Consider the following 19,281-nt stretch of genomic DNA (forward strand, 5'->3'; position numbering starts at 1 on the left):
ATTGTGGCACTGAAGACCCTTGAGAGTCCCTTGGTCTGCTGGGAGACCAAACCAGTCAATCCTAAAGGTCTGCAAGAGATCAAACCAGTCAACCCTGAATATTCATTGGAAGGACTGATGCAGAAGTTTCAGTACTCTGGCCACCTGATGCCAAGAGCCAACTCATTGGAAAAGACCCTGATGTTGGGAAAGATTGAAGGCAAATGGAGAAGAGGGTGGCAGGGTATGAGATGGTTGGATGGCATCACCGACTCAATGGACATGACTTTGAGCAAGCTCTGGGAGTTCGTGATGGACAGGGAAGCCTGGCATATTGCAGTCTATGGGGTTGCAAAAAGCTGGACACGACTGAGTGACTGAACTGACTGATGTGGTATCTTTAAGTTCTTCCCTCTCTATTTTCTTATTTATTTTTTTTCTTCTGGAATTTCTATCAGATGGAAATTTATACTTTGATCTTCAGTCTTTGTATCTTGTAACTTCTATTTTTATAGAGTTGGGGTAAGGGTTTGTATAAGTACGTAAAATTATCTTGTTCATTTAAAAAGTTGCATAATTAAAATATTGTAAAAATAGTTTATTGATGGACATTTAGATTTCTAATTTTCACTACCACAACAAAGAAATCATTCTATTATGTACATTTTAATGCTCATTTGTGAATATTTCTCTTGAATTGTTTCTTAGAAGTGGAACTGCTGAGTCAATGGAAATGTACAATTTTATTTTGATAGACTGTCAACTTGGTTTCCAGAATGGTTTCTTCAATTTATACTCCCACTAAAAGTGTACAAAAGTACTATTTCTTGTATACTTGCCAGGGCATGATATCATCACTGTGATTCTTGTCAAACTTATGAAAAACAATTCCTTTTAATTTACATTTTCTTATAACTAATCAGGTTGAGCAGCTTTCTATATATATTTATGTAGATGTTTGCAACTATCCTTTGTGACTTGTTTCTTTATATCCTGCCCATTATTTTTATGTATTTTTTTAAATTGACTTTAGGAACTCTGTGTATATTCTGGTTAATAATCTTTCTCAGTAATACAAGGTAAAAAAAATTTTTTCCCCAGAACTTTCTTGAAATTTTAACATTATTTATAATTTATTTTGTTTTAGGGAGACTTTAGTTTATATGAAATAAAATCTGTTGGTGTTTTAATTTGGCTTATGTCTTTGACTTAGTAATATCCTTACTGATATTAACTTGTATTTTCTTCTATGACTTTTGTAGTATTAATTAAATTAACCTGGAATTTACACAGGCACACAGGCCTATAATATTTTTTAAATATGCATATCCAGTTGTTAAAATACTGTAATAAAATAGTCCATATTTTCATTTTTACTTGAAATACTATATTCACCACAAACTAAATTAAAATAGATAGGTAGGCCTATTTATGGATGCTCTTTGTGATATATTTTAACTTCTATCTTTCATGTCCTTCTTCATTAATTAAAAAAATGTTATGGCTATATTTTTCATAGGATTCCTACTTTATTCTTTTTATGAACTTGAGAATTAGTTCTTGGTTAATTTCTTTTGTCATTGGTTGAGGTGATATTTAAACATAGATTTATTTGCTCCTCATGATACATGACATCTCTCTTCCTTTTCCAGACCTTTCGGGTCTTCAGTAAACTCCCATAGTTTTTTCCTCACTCTTTGGGTTTTTTTTTAACTTTTCATTATCATCCTTGATCATTTTTTTCTTCAAATTTTCTGATTCTTCTTCAGAAACATTTGATAATTTAAAACTATCACTTGAAACTTATCATTTAAAATTAACATTTGTTAATTAAAAGTAAATCTACTTGAAATTTATTAGACTCAAATGTGAACAGTGTTTCTTATAATTTACAATCTCTTCAGTACTGTAGGCTTCCCTTGTGGCTCAGTTGGTAAAGCCTGCAATGTGGAAGACCTGGGTTCGATCCCTGGTTTGGGAAGATCTCCTGGAGAAGGGAAAGGCTACTCACTCCAGTATCCTGGCCTGGAGAATTCCATGGACCGTATAATCTATTGGGTCGCAAAGAGTCGGACACGACTGAGCAACTTTCATTTCACTTCACTTCACTTCTCCAGTGTTATTTTATTTATGTTTATAATTCTTTTTTTATAAGGTTTACCATTGCACTTTTAATTTTACTGTTACTGCCCCAAAGAATCAGTTCTTGATATCAATCCTGTTATTGTCGTTAAGTAAATTATTTATAATTTTTTGTTTACTTTTTATGATTGTTTTAAACTTATCTTTATTATTTAAAATAATGAAAGCTCTGAAATTCATACTTCTGTTACTGTTTTGTTTGGCTGTTATATAATTTGATACATGTTTTATTGTTAAATTGTAAGGATGTATTCCAGTTTTTAAATTAAAAATGTACAATTTACTCTTTTAATATTAATTAATTTAAACATGGGCTATTTAAATTAAATTAACATTATTTTATTCATTCACTAACTAGTTGAGGGTCTACCATACAAAAAGTATAGTAAGCCCCTACATACAAATGAGTTCCATTTTGTAAGCATGTTTGTAAGTCCAACAAAATTAGCCTAGGCACCTAATGGACACAATTGGCTATATATTACTGTATTATAATAGATTTATAATACTTTTCACACAAATAAACATAGAAAATGAATGTAAAAAATAAAACATTTTTAATCTTCCAGTATAGTACTTTGAAAAGTACAGTGGTACTGTACAATAGCTGGCATACAGGACTGGCATCTAGTAAAAGGCAAGAAAAGTTACTGACGAGAGAAGTGAGAGGATGTGGGACATGGTAGAGCTGAAGATTTGTGAGCAATTAGGAGACAGAGGGCAAGCTGCAGTATCACTCATGCCTGATATTGACGGAATGCATACTTGCATCTTCAAAAGTTTGCAACTTGAAGGTGTGTATGTAGGGGGCTTACAGTATTGAAATATAAAACTATGTGATATTTATAATAAATGAACGCATTTGAAAGGTGAAAAAATATATATCTCAATGTGATCTAAAATCTAATTTCTTCAGTTTCTAAGGGAGTTTGCCATCCTACATGTAATTTTAACTTATTTGGAAAAATACATGTTTTTATTCTTTTTCCTTAATCCTCTATAAGAGAGGCATCGTTTCCTTATCGAGTCTCCCAATTTCCTGATAGTTATGATTTTGACTTTTTGTATTGTAGGCTGTAATTTTTTGATTTTGTTCTCACATTTTGAACTATTTCTTTTTAGTGCAATTTCTATAACATTTTAAATTGAGCTATACTTTAACTACAGTGAAATACACAGATTTAAAGAGTATTGTTAGATGAACTGGCAACTATGTAAATTCATGTGACTAACATTCTAATCATTGTAGAGTTCAGTTATATCACTGAAGAAAGTTCCTTTCTATCCCCTTCCAGTTGATCCCCTCTCCCCTGCTTCCTGCTGACCTCTATTGTTCTGATTCCTAGCACCACAGGTTAGATTTCTGTGCTGTAGAAATTCATTGAATAGAATTTTACTATATCTACTCTGAAAGATTTGTCTGATCTGTTCACTCAACATATATCTGTGAAATTCTGTTTTTGGGCATATAGGCAGTTTGCTTCCTTTTATTACCAAATAGTATTTTATTGACTAAATACACCAAAATTTGTCTATCTAAATACAATATTTGGTGTACCTAAATACACCAAATTAGTCTATCCATTTGGATTATTTTCTAGTTTCTGGTTACTATGAATGATTGGCTTCATTTATGGCCGTACTACCTGGAATGCACCCAATCTCGCCTGAGTAACTGACTGTGATAATTTTTTTGTTTGAGGTTCTTAGACGACATATTAGAATTGAATTAATGCAAAGAGAATTTTAATCACTCACTAGAACCAGCTCTGAAATTGAAGAGATGAAGGAATGAGTAGAGAAGCACATCACAACAGCTATTTTGATTATCGATACAACCCAGATGGACAAGAAAGTAGAGAAAAACATGGTCATGAAAAAGACAACTGAAAAACACAAAGACTTAAATTGAACTTTTAGAGATAAAAACACAGTATCTGAGATGAAAAATAAAATAGATCATAATATGGGCTAACTGTCTATTTTCTCTGCAAATTCATATATCTGAATCTTAATGCTAAATGTAATATTTGGAGGTGGGTCCCTCGGAAGATGATTAAGTCATGAGGGTGAAACCCTTATAAAAAAGGATTAGTTTCTTTAGAAAAGATACCCCAGAGTGCTACTCTGCCCTAGTTACCACGTCAAGGCAATCTATGAATTAGGAAGTGGGCAATCAGTAGACAAATATTCCAGTGTCTTGATCTTGGACTTCCCAGCCTCTAAAACTAGGAGAAATAAATAATCTGTTGTTTAAGCCAATCGTCTATGGTATTTTTACTAGATAGCAGCCTGAGAAGACTAAGACAGATAATGTTCATATTAAATCAGACACAGAAGAAAAACAATCCGTGAACCTGAACACAGAGCTATAGAAATTATACAAAATTATGCACAGACACAAAAAAGAAAAAAAGAAATGAACAGCATCATTGACTTGTGGAATGATATCAGACAGTCTAATGTACATGCAATTATGGCCTCAAAAGGAGAAAAGAAAGATAAGGGATGAGAGAAAAAAAATTGAAATAATAACTGACAATTTTCCCAAGTTTATGAAAGACTACAAATCTGCAGACTCAAGAATCTCGACAAACTACAAACAAGATAAACGTTTACGTGCTCAGTCGTGGCCAACTCTTTTGCGACCCCCCTGGGCTGTAGCCTGCTAGGCTCCTCCATGGGATTTTCCCAGGCAAGAATACTGGAGCAACTTGCCATTTCCTCCTCCAGGGGATCTCCTTGACCCGGTGGTTGAATCTGCAGTCTCTTGTGTCTCCTTCTTTGGCAGGCAGATTCTTCATCACTAGGTCACCTAGGAAACCTTCAAGAAAACGACACTAATCCAATTGCTGAAAACCAGGTAAGGAGAAGATCTCAAAAGCAGTTAGAGGAAATCAAGAGAGAGGACTTCACTGTGGTAAAATTTAGATGAATATAACATTTGTGATTTGGTGCATTTAATTGGCTTAAAACTTTAAACATAGATAATAATAAAAGTAAAAAATAATAACCCTCACTTTTAAGACATATACCATTATTCTCTCATAAAATCATCATTAAATTACCAAGGAGATATAATATAATGAAAAATATGGATCTTGTAATGATGAAACTTGGAAAAGAATGTGGTTCTTGTTTCAAAGATTTGAGAAGTCTGCAGGCCACGGGAGAGATAAGAATATACAGAGAAGCCGTGTCACCCTATCATTTACTGCATATTAGGCGGTAGCCTATCTTAGAACTGAAAAAATTATTACCATTACCTAAGTTTGAATGGCACGTGCTGGATAAAAGTGTGGGTTGCAGAGCAGTTGGTAAGAAGTATAACTTGGTCCTAATTAAACATACCACTAGAAATTTTCTGGATGCCAGAGTTTATGCAGGCGAAGGGACCTGCTGCACGGATTATTCTCATATTACACTTTTAACTAAATCAGGGAGACAGCTGAGGCTGGTGCCCAGTGAGAGCTGTCAAACCAGTGAGAAGAGTTTCATGAAAAGTGCTGGGACTACTCCATAATTACAGTGGAGAAACTCTTCAGCAAAGAAGAGACACTCCATGCTGACTGCATCCAACTATAATGTCCTTGATCACTAATCTTCCAAAGTAAAACGACAATAAAGCTATGTTTTTCTTTTCTTGCTTTTATGATTTGCACAGGGACTTATTCAATTTCTTACAATTCATCTCAACCTCAACATTATTCAAACATAAGTTTCCTTCTCTAGGGTTAGGTAAACCGAAACGTTGACTGATGCATGGAAAACTATACACTTTAAATTGAGACTATTAGGAGGAAGTAAAACAAATGCCCCTTCCCCTAAATAAACATACTCATAGGAAAGAGAAACTTAGAGAAATCTATCATTTATAAATGTCTTAAAGTTCAAGAAAACTAGAGTAAGGAGTCATTAAAGATGCAAGAAGTATATTTGGAGATTAAAAATATGCCTGCTGGATTTTGAAAATGCAATCAAAGGAAAGAACTGTGTATTGGATTATACAGAATACTGACAATGTAGTAGTCTTTTTACCCTCCTAAATTAAATAGGGGCTTCTCTAGAGGCTCAGCTGGTAAAGAATCTGCCTGCAATGTAGGAGACTGGGGTTTGATCCCTGGGTTGGGAAGACCCCCTGGAGAAGGGCATGGCACGCCACTCCAGTGTTCTTGCCTGGAGAATCACCATGAAGAGAGGAGCCTGGCGGGCTACAGTCCATGGGGTTGCAAAGAGTCAGACACGGCTGAGTGATTAAGCACAAATTAAATAGAGAAGAATGCAATGATAAATGGAACAGGTGTTACCTGAAAACACAAATGACTAAATTTATACTGCCAGTTCTTTTCTATGGGTATGCTGCAACCAGATGTCTCACGACAATGTATCAGTGTTTCTTTATGTTAGCGATTATAGGTACACAAGAACTTCCCAAACTAAAATTCACAGTGAAAAAGAACAATAAAAAAACAGGCAGAACATTCAAAACTGTGAAACAACTTCAAAAAATATAACATACTTGTAATTGGAAAAGCAGAAGGAGAAAAAGAAAACAAAGCAGGAGAAATATTTAAAGTAATCATCTAGGAGAATTTTTCAAAATTAATGACACTCATCATAGATCCAGGAAGTTTATAGAATGCAGAGCAGGATACATATTAAAAATCCACATTTAGGCATATCATATTCAAACCTCAGAAAATCAAAAGAAAATGTTGAAAATATCCAAGAAGAAGAGATGGGAGAAACTTCTTATAGAGCAATAAATATAACAATTATGGCTGATTTCTTGTCAGAAACACAACACAAAACTCCACAGTGATGGCAGTTTGTAATGGCCACAGCCAGAGCAATTTGAGCAAAAATACACATAAATAAATAACTATTACATTATAACCGATGCTATGAAATGTCCATGAGCCATATGGATATAAATAAATCAATAAATAAAAGAGGAGAATAGGTAAATTTTTCAAGCAGAAGATTCCAAGTAACAATGCTCTGTCCTCAGGGAGTTGGGACACAATCCTCCACTTCTTAAGTGTGATCTATCATAGTGACTGCCAAAGAATACGATAGGGAAATGGGAGTAAAAAAAAAAAGCGTAACTTTACAGTGGAAAGATCTGACACAGACTACCTCAGCTGAGGGGGTCAAGGTTAACAGTGATAAGAAGTGTTGATTGTTTTACCACGGATATGATGGGGCAGGAATGGGACTTGACCTGTGTGGTCCTTCTCCTAAAAACCTCAGCCCAATCATTAGAAAAAAATGAATCAGAAGAATCCAAATCGAGAGACATTTTACAAAATATCTGACCTGCTGCTAAGTCACTTCAGTCGTGTCCGACTCTGTGCAACCCCACAGACGGCAGCCCGCCAGGCTCCCCCATCCCTGGGATTCTCCAGGCAAGAACACTGGAGTGGTTGCCATTTCCTTCTCTAATGCATGAAAGTGAAAGTGAAGTCGCTCAGTCGTGTCCGACTCTTAGCATGGACTGCAGCCTACCAGGCTCCTCCATCCATGGGATTTTCCAGGCAAGGGTACTGCAGTGGGTCGCCAGTGCCTTCTCCAAATATCTGACCAGTACTCCTCAAAACTGTCAAAGTCATGAAGAAATAGGAAAACTTTAGAAATATCAGTCACAATGAATTTAAGTGAATATAACAACTAAATATAATTGGCATTCTGGATAGAATCCTGCAACAAAAAAGACATTAGTTAAAAACTAATGAAATATGAATAAAATATAGACTTTAGTTAATAATAATAATCATCGTTAGTTCATTGTGACAAATGTCCCTAATAATGTATGATGCTATTAATAGTGAAAACACGGTATGGATATATGGACACTCTCTTTACTACTGTCTCAATTTTTCTGTATATCTAAAACTATTATAAACTAAAATTAAAAAAAAATCTGTTCTGAGAATATATTCCCCCCACCCCCAGTAAAATTTTTTAAAAAAAAATTCTACCCTGTATGTCATTCATAGAGTAGCTTAAAATAGAAAAGCCACCAAGATGGACTCTTACTAATGTAATGTGTAACTGAGTATGCCTGAGAGAAAAAGATCAATGGGAGAAAGAATGCCCTTGTGATATTACAGTCAGAGACCTTGTTGAAAACCACAAAATTCTTAGAAAGTTTCCCTATGGACAGAGCACGGAGAATGTCGTGAGCCTGAATTGCTGGGGATGGGTCCTGAGTTTACCCTTATTTTGGCAATTACAAAGGTGATTCTGACTTACACTAGAGATAGTGAATCACTGTTTTATCATGTGATGTGACATGGACACATAATATATACTGCTTTAGAATCTTTAATCTCTAACCCTCAGATACAGTCGTTTAATCCAAGGTTGCTATTCAGTTTAATTGAACCGTGACCAGCTCATATTTCACTATCTCTTCTTAGAGATTTGTATAAAAGACCTCGCCTACATCCACAAACCATCCTACAAAGAGCTTATGATCCATAAATTTCCCTGACCCAGATGCCTAGTGTATAGAGATGAACAAGACACATATGTTTCTCATACTGACAGGGGTTTAGTCTGGTGGGAAAGACAAATATTAAGCAAATAATTATGCAGACAATGAATCGATTATAAAGGTGACAATATTATGAATGAAGAACTAAGGCTGTAACAGGGGATTCCGTCCAATGTTTGTGTTTCTGTTGGAAAGTGGTATTAGAGAAGGATTTCATATAAATCATGTTGAATTTGAAGGGCAAACTGAGTTGGCTAGGTTACAGCTGTCAGGCTTAAAGGAGTTTCAATCAAGGGAGTGAGTGAGTGGTTTACAGGCAGGGGAACAGCATGTGTGGAGGCCATGTATGGAAAAACCGATTGGAGGATATCATATTAGAGAGATTGAGAATGAAAACTGTCACCCACTCAACAAAAACGAACTTGGTTTCTATTATGTGCCAGGTTTTTGGATGAAAAGTAACCTGCTATGGTGGGAGCATAGAGAGCAAAGAGGAAAGGAAGAATGTTAACATTAAATTGCTTGTCACTAGTAACCTTCCTACTGTTTCCTAATAATTTCCTAATAATTACAGCTTCATTTCATAAAGCTTAGAAATTATACCATTATCTCTTGTTCTAGAAATGTTCTTCAGATAAGACAGTCTTCTAGGTTTTTCACTTTGTTCTTTGCCTTTTTGAATATTAGAGAAACCTGACTCTCTTCAGGCTTCTGGAAGCTCATGAATCCACCAGATTTCTCAAAGATTTAATGCCCAGCATACATCCTTCAGCAGATTCTTTCCAAGTTGTTTTACCACTTCAATAATTCACCTGGTCTTTGAGAACTGGCCTCATTTTGAGATGTTGCTATGTCTCCTTAATATCTTACATTCTGGCTTTCAATTCCCTCTTTTTGGCATATTTATTCTACCCTAAATATAGTAATTCACCTTGTAGGAGATTACAAATGAAAAATAGTTGTTTCATTTTCTTCTTATAATACCTTAACATTTCTCCAAGCTCTTCCTCCTTTGGTTGTCTTTTGCTCCAAAAACAAGCAAAAAATTATTTTAGTTGCCTTTAATATTTTTGTAATTTTAAATGTATTGTGAATAAGACTTCTTGAAAACATTCTTAAGTGCTACTGTTATAATACTGTGACTATTTTGTTTGCCTTTTTGAATACATTTTTGAATAAATGTATCAGAAAGCTTTTTTGGTGGAAATATTATGTTGTTTCTATCCCCACATTTTTTCTCATCAGTATCTCTTCTGTACAATATAAGCAGAATTATACCTTGTGGAGCATTTTGATGGGTTTCCCTGGTGGCTCAGGTGTTAAAGAGTCCAGATGTCTTACCTTATAGCTTCTGAAGGCTTGAATTCAATTTCACTTTCTTCTTAAACAGACTAACAAGCTTTTCTTCAAAAACGTAAAAAAAAGGAGGGGGGGTCTGAATGTATCCAGAATTTTCTTTCGTTGTGATTTTAGACTCTAGGGTAGCACTGTTACCTGTTGTCAAGATTCTTGTCACCAATTTTCTATGTTCTACCAACCAATTTTTCCTTCTTGGTCATTATTAAGTTCAGAGTAGCAATTTCCCAAGTTGCTTCCACTACCCTCTAAAGGTAAAATTATCAGTGGAAACAACTTCATTTCAGTTTAGTTCAGTTCAGTCGCTCAGTTTTGTCCGACTCTTTGCGACCCCGTGAATCGCAGCATGCCAGGCCTCCCTGTCCATCACCATCTCCTGGAGTTCACTCAAACTCATGTCCATGATGCCATCCAGCCATCTCATCCTCTGTCATCCCCTTCTCCTCCTGCCCCCAATCCCTCCCAGCATCAGAGTTTTTTCCAATGAGTCAACTCTTCACATGAGGTGGCCAAAGTATTGGAGTTTCAGCTTTAGCATCATTTCTTCCAAGGAACACCCAGGGCTGATCTCCTTTAGAATGGACTGGTAGGATCTCCTTGCAGTCCAAGGGACTCTCAAGAGTCCTCTCCAACACCACAGTTCAAAAGCATCATTCTTTGGCACTCAGCTTTCTTCACAGTCCAACTCTCACATCCACACATGACCACTGGAAAAACCATAGCCTTGACTAGATAGACCTTTGTTGGCAAAGTAATGTCTCTGCTTTTCAATATGCTATCTAGGTTGGTCGTAACTTTTCTTCCAAGGAGTAAGTGTCTTTTAATTTCATGGCTGCAGTCACCATCTGCAGTGATTTTAGAGACCAAAAAGATAAAGTCTGACACTGTTTCCACTGTTTCCCCATCTATTTCCCATGAAGTGATGGGACCAGATACCATGATCTTAGTTTTCTGAATGTTGAGCTTTAGGCCAACTTTTTCACTCTCCTCTTTCTCTTTCATCAAGAGGCTTTTTAGTTCCTCTTCACTTTCTGCCATAAGGGTGGTGTCATCTGCAGATCTGAGGTTATTGATATTTCTCCTAGCAATCTTGATTCCAGCTGTGCTTTTTCCAGCCTGGTGTTTCTCATGATGTACTCTGCATATAAGTTAAATAGGCAGGGTGACAATATACAGCCTTGACATACTCCTTTTCCTGTTTGGAACCAGTCTGTTGTTCCATGTCCAGTTCTAACTGTTGCTACTTGACCTGCTTACAGATTTCTCAGAAGGCAGGTCAGGTGGTCTGGTATTCCCATCTCTTTCAGAATTTTCCACAGTTTATTGTGATCCACACAGTCAAAGGCTTTGGCATAGTCAATAAAGCAGAAATAGATGTTTTTCTGGAACTCTCTTGCTTTTTCCATGATCCAGCAGATGTTAGCAATTTGATCTCTGGTTCCTCTGCCTTTTCTAAATCCAGCTTGAACATCTGGAAGTTCATGATTCATGTATTGCTGAAGCCTGGCTTGGAGAATTTTGAGCGTTACTTTACTAGCATGTGAGATGAGTGCAATTGTGTGGTAGTTTGAGCATTCTTTGGTATTGCCTTTCTTTGGGATTGGAATGAAAACTGACCTTTTCCAGTCCTGTGGCCACAGCTGAGTTTTCCAAATGTGCTGGCATATTAAATGCAGCACTTTCTCAGCATCATCTTTCAGGATTTGAAATAGCTCAACTGGAATTCCATCACCTCCAGTAGCTTTGTTCACAGTGATGCTTTCTAAGGCCCACTTGACTTCATATTCCAGGATGTCTGGCTCTAGATGAATGATCACACCATCGTGATTATCTTGGTCATGAAGATCTTTTTTGTACAATTCTTCTGTGTATTCTTGCCACTTCTTAATATCTTCTGCTTCTGTTAGGTTCATACCATTTCTGTCCTTTATCAAGCCCATCTTATGAAATATTCCCTTGGTATCTCTAATTTTCTTGAAGAGATCGCTAGTCTTCCCCTTTCTATTGTTTTCCTCTATTTCTTTGCACTGATGGCTGAGGAAGGCTTTCTTATCTCTTCTTGCTATTCTTTGGAACTCTGCATTCAGATGTTACTAACTAATTTGACGGTCCAGGGTACTCCTACCAGTTTCGTGGCCTGAGAACATTTTGTTTTGGTAGTCATTTGGGTAGAAATATTATGATAGTTAACTTAGCTACAACACAACACCATAATTAACTCATACTATATTGTATTAAAAGTTACAGACCAAAGACAAGTTATTCTTACTATAGCCCAGAGCTCTACAGCCCAGAGTTCTGTATAATCCAGTCGCTGTTTCTTTCCAACTTCAATTCATACTAATCTGCTCTCCCACTTCACATGATCTGCTTACACAGCAAGTTTTTTTTCTTCCATGGGGCATTCGTTTATTTACTTTCCTCTGCCTGGACACTGTTTTTCTAATATTCTATAGAGTGAGTTCCTTCTCAATCTTTGTTTCAGCTTGACATTTACTTTCTATAATAACCTGCTGTTTATTCCCTTCATAGCACTAATTACAATCTGAGGTTATTATACTTATGTGTTTGTTTACTATATTACACCAATGAAAAAGTAAATGCTGAGGTGGGAAAAGTGTGTGTGTTTCCCATTATTTCATACTTGTGCATAGTAAATCCTCAATAAATAATTGTTAAATAGGTAAGTAATAGATATTCTAAAATAGCATGTTCTTTGCAAAAATGAACTAAATAAACTGTAGAGAAGTTCTTTGTTATACATAATTACTCAATCAGAACAGCCAATTCATACTTGTTTTGAATAACCTTTAGTAAAGGTTATTCAAAAAAAAGTGATTCTAATAATAGCAGGCAAAGAAATGCAGGCCTTATAGAGCATCCAGAAAAAAATAGATAAAGTATCAGATCAGAATTGCTTGAAGGCACAGAAAATTAACAAGGTAATGCAGAATTATGAAGGAGAGAGGCAATCCTGACATTTGGGGCACTGGTCTTACAGGCAATATATGCCAATACCAATTCTGAGAAATGGGTCTCAGAGGGTAAGGGCTGAGCAGGGTTTTAAATAGCCTTATAGGACTAGAGAGGCAAATTATTATCAAGAATTTATCAGGAAGGAATAGCACTGGCAAATATTCCATCTTGAGTTAGAATGTGAAAGAATGCATCCTAGAATAAAGTTGAATCAGAAGTAGAAAAGCATTTCAAGAAAGAGATCAAGTCATTTTAATCTCTGTAAAGGAATGTAAGTGGTCTATTATAAGCTTTCTTGGATGAATCTAATGACTATTTAACAATAAATAATTATTTACATAGATGAATAATGAATATACTAAAATATCAAATTTTTTTCCAAAATGAGCCAAATAAAATAGTTGAGCCCTTCTTTGTATAACTGCTAAATCAGAACAGCTAATCCATGTTTTTGAGTAATGTGTAGCAAAAGATCATAGAGCAGTAACAGAGAAGCTAGCAAAAGTAGAAGTTAATGTCATCATAGGCCTCAGGTTATTTCCATAAAAGTTCATTTATGAAGTTTTTAAGCTTCCTGCATAGCTCAGCTGGTAAAGAATCCACCTGCAAAGCAGGAGACCCTGGTTCAATTCCTGGGCAGGGAAGTTCCCCTGGAGAAGGGATAGGCTACCCACTCTGGTATTCTTGGGCTTCCCTGGTGACTCAGATGGTAAAGAATCTGCCTGCAGTGCAGGAGACCTGTGTTTGATCCCTGAATTGGGAGCAACCCTGGCAGAGGACATGGCAACCCACTCCAGTATTCTTGCCGGGAGAATACCCATGGTCAAAGAAGCCTAGTGGGTTGTAGTCCACAGGGTGGCAAAGAGCTGGACATGACTGAGTGACTAAGCACAGCACAGCACATGATGTTTGTAAATAAAATTTTTAAAAAAAGATTGAGTAACTAATGGAGGCAATCAACATGATTTAAAACTAAGAGAAACAATAAAATATAGAAATAGATCAATAAGAAATAGAGATAATAGAGTTATAGATTTTAAAATAACTATGTAGTACTTGTTCAGGAATTAAAAAAAGATTGAAAACTTTGACATAAAACTTGAAGCTATAAAAAAATGCAGACTTAAAGAAAAATTCTAAAAATCAAAATTAAGTATTTAATATATAGATTTAAATATGCATATTATAAGAAATTTATTGTTATTATTGGTCAAAAGAAAATGTTCATAACAAGCCATGGAGAAACAACATAGTGAAAAAATACAGAAAGCAATACAAAAGATATAAGAAATACAGTGACAAGATCTTAAATAAGTGCAGCTGTATTAATGGGAGAAAAGAAATGAGGGCAGAGCAAAAACAATATCTCAAGACCTAATAGCTACAAAGATCTAAAATTAATGAAAGACACCATATACAAATTCAAGAAGCCCTTCCAACACAGAAAAGGATGAATAATAAAAAGAAATTATTGAGATCCTTCAAGGTAAAACTGTAAAAATATGAACTAATACATATAATAGAAAGTTTCATAACAACAGAAAAACAGAACAAGAATGACACCTGATTTCTCAATAGCAATTAGAAATCAGGGTATAATAGAATGCCTTCATAGTAATGAAAAAATAAAACTGTCAAATGAGAACTCTAAACCCAGTAAAAATATCCTCTAAAGCTGATGATAAAATACAGGCATTCTTAGAAAAATTTGTCATCAGCTGACTTCTGAAGGAAATAGTAAAGGTTGTTATTCTGGAAGAAGGAAAAAGATTGTAAGGAGCACTGAGATGGAAGGATAAAGAGTAATGGACAGAAACATATGGACATATATAAACAGTGACTATATAGAATAAGAATAATATCTTATAGAATTTAATACACACGGTTACTGTGTGTGTTCAGTCACTCAGTTGTGTCTGAATCTTTGCGACCCTATGGACTGAAGCTGACCAGGTTCCTCTGTCCATGGGATTTTCCTAGCAAGAATACTTGTATACATACATTTAATATATATGATACACATTATACATATGTATGTCATATAGTTATATCTCTGTATATGTAATGAATGACAACAATATAATTTAAATCTAAATAAATTTAAAGTATTCTAAAACCCTTGCATTTTTTCAAGAAGAGGTAAAAATATGTTATTTTGGACTTTTATAAGTCAAGACTGTTGAAAAAACAATAAAATTATCATTATTCATAAATTAATACATAAATTGCAGTCAGTCAGTTCAGTCGCTTAGTCGTGTCCGACTCTTCGCGACCCCATGAATCGCAGCACGCCAGGCCTCCCTGTCCATCACTATCTCATGGAGTCCACTCAAACCCATGTCCGTAGCGTCAGTGATGCCATCCAACCATCTCATCCTCTGTCATCCCCTTCTCCTCCTGCCCTCAATCTTTCCCAGCATCAGGGTCTTTTCAAATGAGTCAGCTCTTTGCATGAGGTGGCCAAAGTATTGGAGTTTCAGCTTTAACATCAGTCTTTCCAATGAACACCTAGGACTGATCTCCTTTAAATTGCAGTTATTCTATGTTAATAATGACCAAAATGCAAACACTTCCAGTTTCTGGTTTTTCATAAAAGAGCTTGGAAGTCACCTATCCTGTTTTAAACTGACTAAAATGTTGAACAGACTGAAAAATCAGTAACTTTTCTAGGATACACAAGACAGGCCACAGGGCAAACTGCTGTCCCCAAGACTGTAGAGCCGGGGAGTAGTGGGTTACTGGAGCAGAGAATCACAAGCAGAAACAGTGGCAGGAATTAGTCCTAGGAGTAAGAGAAAAACTGAACTCCAATTGAGAGACTCCTGGAGGCTCAGTGTGGACAACTCTGAGAGTTTAAAACTCCAAGGGAACCAAGCCACAGAGGGGTTCCCACAGTGGTGAGAAATGTATCTCCAGGGGCATGACAAGATGTCCACTGTGTGGATCACAACAAACTGTGGAAAAGTCTTAAAGAGACATGAATACCAGTCCACCTTACCTGCTTCCTGAGAAAACTGTATGCAGATCAAGGAGCAACAGTTAGAACTGACATGGAACAACAGTGTGGTTCAAAACTGTGAAAGGAGTACGTCAAAGCTGTATATTGTCACCTTGCTTATTTAACTTATATGCAGAGTACATCATGCAAAATGCTGGGCTGGATGGAGCACAAGGTGGAATCAAGACTGCTGGGAGAAATATCAATAACCTCAGCTATGCAGATGACACCACCCTTATGGCAGAAAGTAAAGCTGAACTAAAGAGCCTCTTGATGAAGGTGAAAGAGGAGACCAAAAAAGCTGGCTTAAAGCTCCACATTCAAAAAACTAAGGTCATGGCATCTGGTCCCATTATTTCATGGCAAATAGATAGGGAAATAATGGAAACAGTGACAGACTTTATTTTCTTGGGCTCCAAAAACACTGCAGATGGTGACTGCAGCCATGAAATTAAGACTCTTGCTTTTTGGAAGTAAAGCTATGACAAACCTAGACTGCACATTAAAAAGCAGAGACATCACTTTGCCAACAAACATTCATACAGTGAAAGCTATGGCCTTTCCAGTAGTCATGTACAGATGTGAGAGTTGGACCATAAGGAAGGCTGAACACTAAAGAATTGATGCTTTTGAACTGTGGTGCTGGAGAAGACTCTTGAGAGTCCCCTGGACTGCAGGGAGATCAAACCTGTTTCAATCCTGCTCCTGCTGCTGCTAAGTCGCTTCAGTAGTGTTCAACTCTGTGGGACCCCAGAGACGGCAGCCCACCAGGCTCCCCCATCCCTGGCATTCTCCAGGCAAGAACACTGAAGTAGATTGCCATTTCCTTCTCCAATGCATGAAAGTGAAAAATGAAAGTGAAGTCACTCAGTCATGTCCGACTCAGCGACCCCATGGATTGCAGCCTACCAGGCTCCTCCGTCCATGGGATTTTCCAGGCAAGAGTACTGGAGTGGGGTGCCATTGCCTTCTCCTCTTTCAATCCTAAAGGAAATCAAACCTGAATACTCACTAGAAGGACTGGTACTGAAGCTGAAGCTCCAATACTTTGGTCACCTGATGTGAAGAGTAAATTCACTGGAAAAGATCCTGATGCTGTGAAGGATTGAAGGCAGGAGGAGAAGAGGGTGACAGAGGATGAGATGGTTAGATGGCATCACTAACTCAATGGACATGAGTTTAAGCAAGCTCTGGGAGATGGTGAAGGACAGAGAAACTTGGCATGCTGCAGTCCACGGGGTCACAAAGAGTCTGACACGACTGACTGACTGAACAACAACAGTCAGAGGAAAATCCCCTAAGGCTTCCAGTAGAGGGAGGGGGAAAATGAAACAATTGGAACCATCCAGAGCACTCTTCTTAACACAGCGTGCCTGCAGGTGAAACTAGTTAATCAGAGCCTAAGCAGCTGGAGTATGATGAGAGTCTAACTGATCCTGAGAAGGGAAATAACCAAATCCAGCTCAGTCTGTCCTTTTTGTCCCATTATTGGAGAAGAAAATTGAGAAATTTGTGAAGGTCATAATTCAGAAGCATAGGTTCATTAAAAGACTCAGACCTAATTGTTCTCTAAGAGTCAGACATGACTGCACGACTTCATTTTCACTTTTTACTTTCATGCATTGGAGAAGGAAATGGGCAACCCACTCCAGTGTTCTTGCCTGGAGAATCCCATGGATGGAGGAGCCTGGTAGGCTGCAGTTCATGGGGTCGCTAAGAGTCGGACACGACTCAGCAACTTCACTTTCACTTTTCACTTTTGTGCATTGGAGAAGGAAATGGCAACCCACTCCAGTGTTCTTGCCTGGAGAATCCCAGGGATAGGGGAGCCTGGTGGGCTGCTGTCTATGGGGTTGCACAGAGTTGGACATGACTGAAGCGACTTAGAGCAGCAGCAGCAGCAGCAGCAGAATGCATCCACCCTCCCATCCTCACCACCATACTAGTGAGGGCCTATTTATAGCAGTCTATCTTACCTGGTACAGCATGCTTGGCTATCAGGAAAAACAAAAACAAAAACAAAAATAGCAAAAACCATAATTTGAAGATACAGAGAACCAGACATGGCAGAAACATTGAAATTGTCAGACCCTGAATTTATTTATTTACTTATTTCTGGCCACAGGACTTCGCTGGTGGCCTAATGGTAAAGAATATGCCTGCCAGTACTGGAGATGCAGTTTCATTCATGGGTGGGGGAGATCCCTTGGAGAAGGAAACAGCAATCCACTCCAGTATTCTTGCCTGGAAAATCCCAGGGACAGAGGAGCCTGGAAGGCTATAGTCTGTGAGGTCACAAAGAGTCAGACAAGATACACTGACTAAACAACAACAATAATTTTTGGCTGCACCTTGTAGATGTAGGATATTTCCCTGACTAGGAACTGCACATGTGCCCCCTGCAATGGGAGTGCAAGGTTTTAATCACTGAATTGCCAAGGAAGTCCCAGACCCCACATTTAAGATAACTTTGATTAACTATGCTTAAAGGGCTCTAAGGAGTGACGTAGACAGTATGTAAGAACAAACGGGCAATTAAGCAGAGACAGAAATCCTAACAAAGAACTGAAATTAAAAGCTAGAAATCAAGAGCACTGTAACACAAGTGAATGTTTTTAATGGGTTTATTACTAGACTGGATGTGGCAAAGGGAAGAATCCCTGAACTAGAGAATCAGTTCAGAGAATTCTCAAAAATTGAAAGCAAAGAGAACAGTGACTGAAACAGAATAGAATATCCAAAGACTGTGGACAACTACAAAAGGTGTGACTCAAGTATAATATGAATAGCAGAACGACAAGAAAGAGACAAAGGAACCGAAGAAGTATTCCAAACTACAGTGACTGTAAATCTCCTCTGATTAATCAGATGCCAAACCACACATCCAGGAAGCTCAGATAGCAGCAAGCAAGATAAACACCAATCAACCACTACACCTTAGCATATTATTTTCCAGTTGTAGAAAATCAAAGATAAAAAAAAAATCCTTAAAGAACAAAGAGGAAAGCAACACTTTAGGAGACACAGAGATGATCACATCTGACTTTTTCTCAGAAACCATGCAAATATAAGAAAGTAGAGTAAAAAAAGGAATGAGTGAAAAAACTAACCAATTTAGAAATCTATACCCTATGAAATTATCCTTCAAAAGGGAAGGAGAAATAGAAAATTTCTCAGAAAAACAGAAATTGTACCTACTCCTCAATTTTGTTGTAAACCTAAAACTGCTCTAAAAATAAGATCTCTTTAAAAAATGAAAATAAATGAATTATGGCTACACTCCGCAGTGCAGATGAATCTCACAAACATAATGTTCAAGAAAAGAAGCCAG

At 36.9% G+C, this 19,281-nt stretch overlaps 1 protein-coding gene across 1 annotated transcript in view; it reads left to right on the forward strand.

The window, feature by feature from the left end:
* KCNC2 (potassium voltage-gated channel subfamily C member 2) overlaps positions 1-19,281 on the forward strand; it is a 267,910-nt gene that overhangs the window by 6,026 nt on the left and 242,603 nt on the right. The window contains exon 5 of the mRNA XM_040233983.1: positions 4,913-4,984. Coding sequence (XP_040089917.1) covers positions 4,913-4,984 — 72 coding nt within the window. The remainder of the gene's footprint in view (positions 1-4,912; positions 4,985-19,281) is intronic.

Source organism: Oryx dammah, unplaced genomic scaffold, assembly GCF_014754425.2.
Source record: "Oryx dammah isolate SB20612 unplaced genomic scaffold, SCBI_Odam_1.1 HiC_scaffold_29, whole genome shotgun sequence".
In the NCBI taxonomy this organism is placed as follows: Eukaryota; Metazoa; Chordata; class Mammalia; order Artiodactyla; family Bovidae; genus Oryx; species Oryx dammah.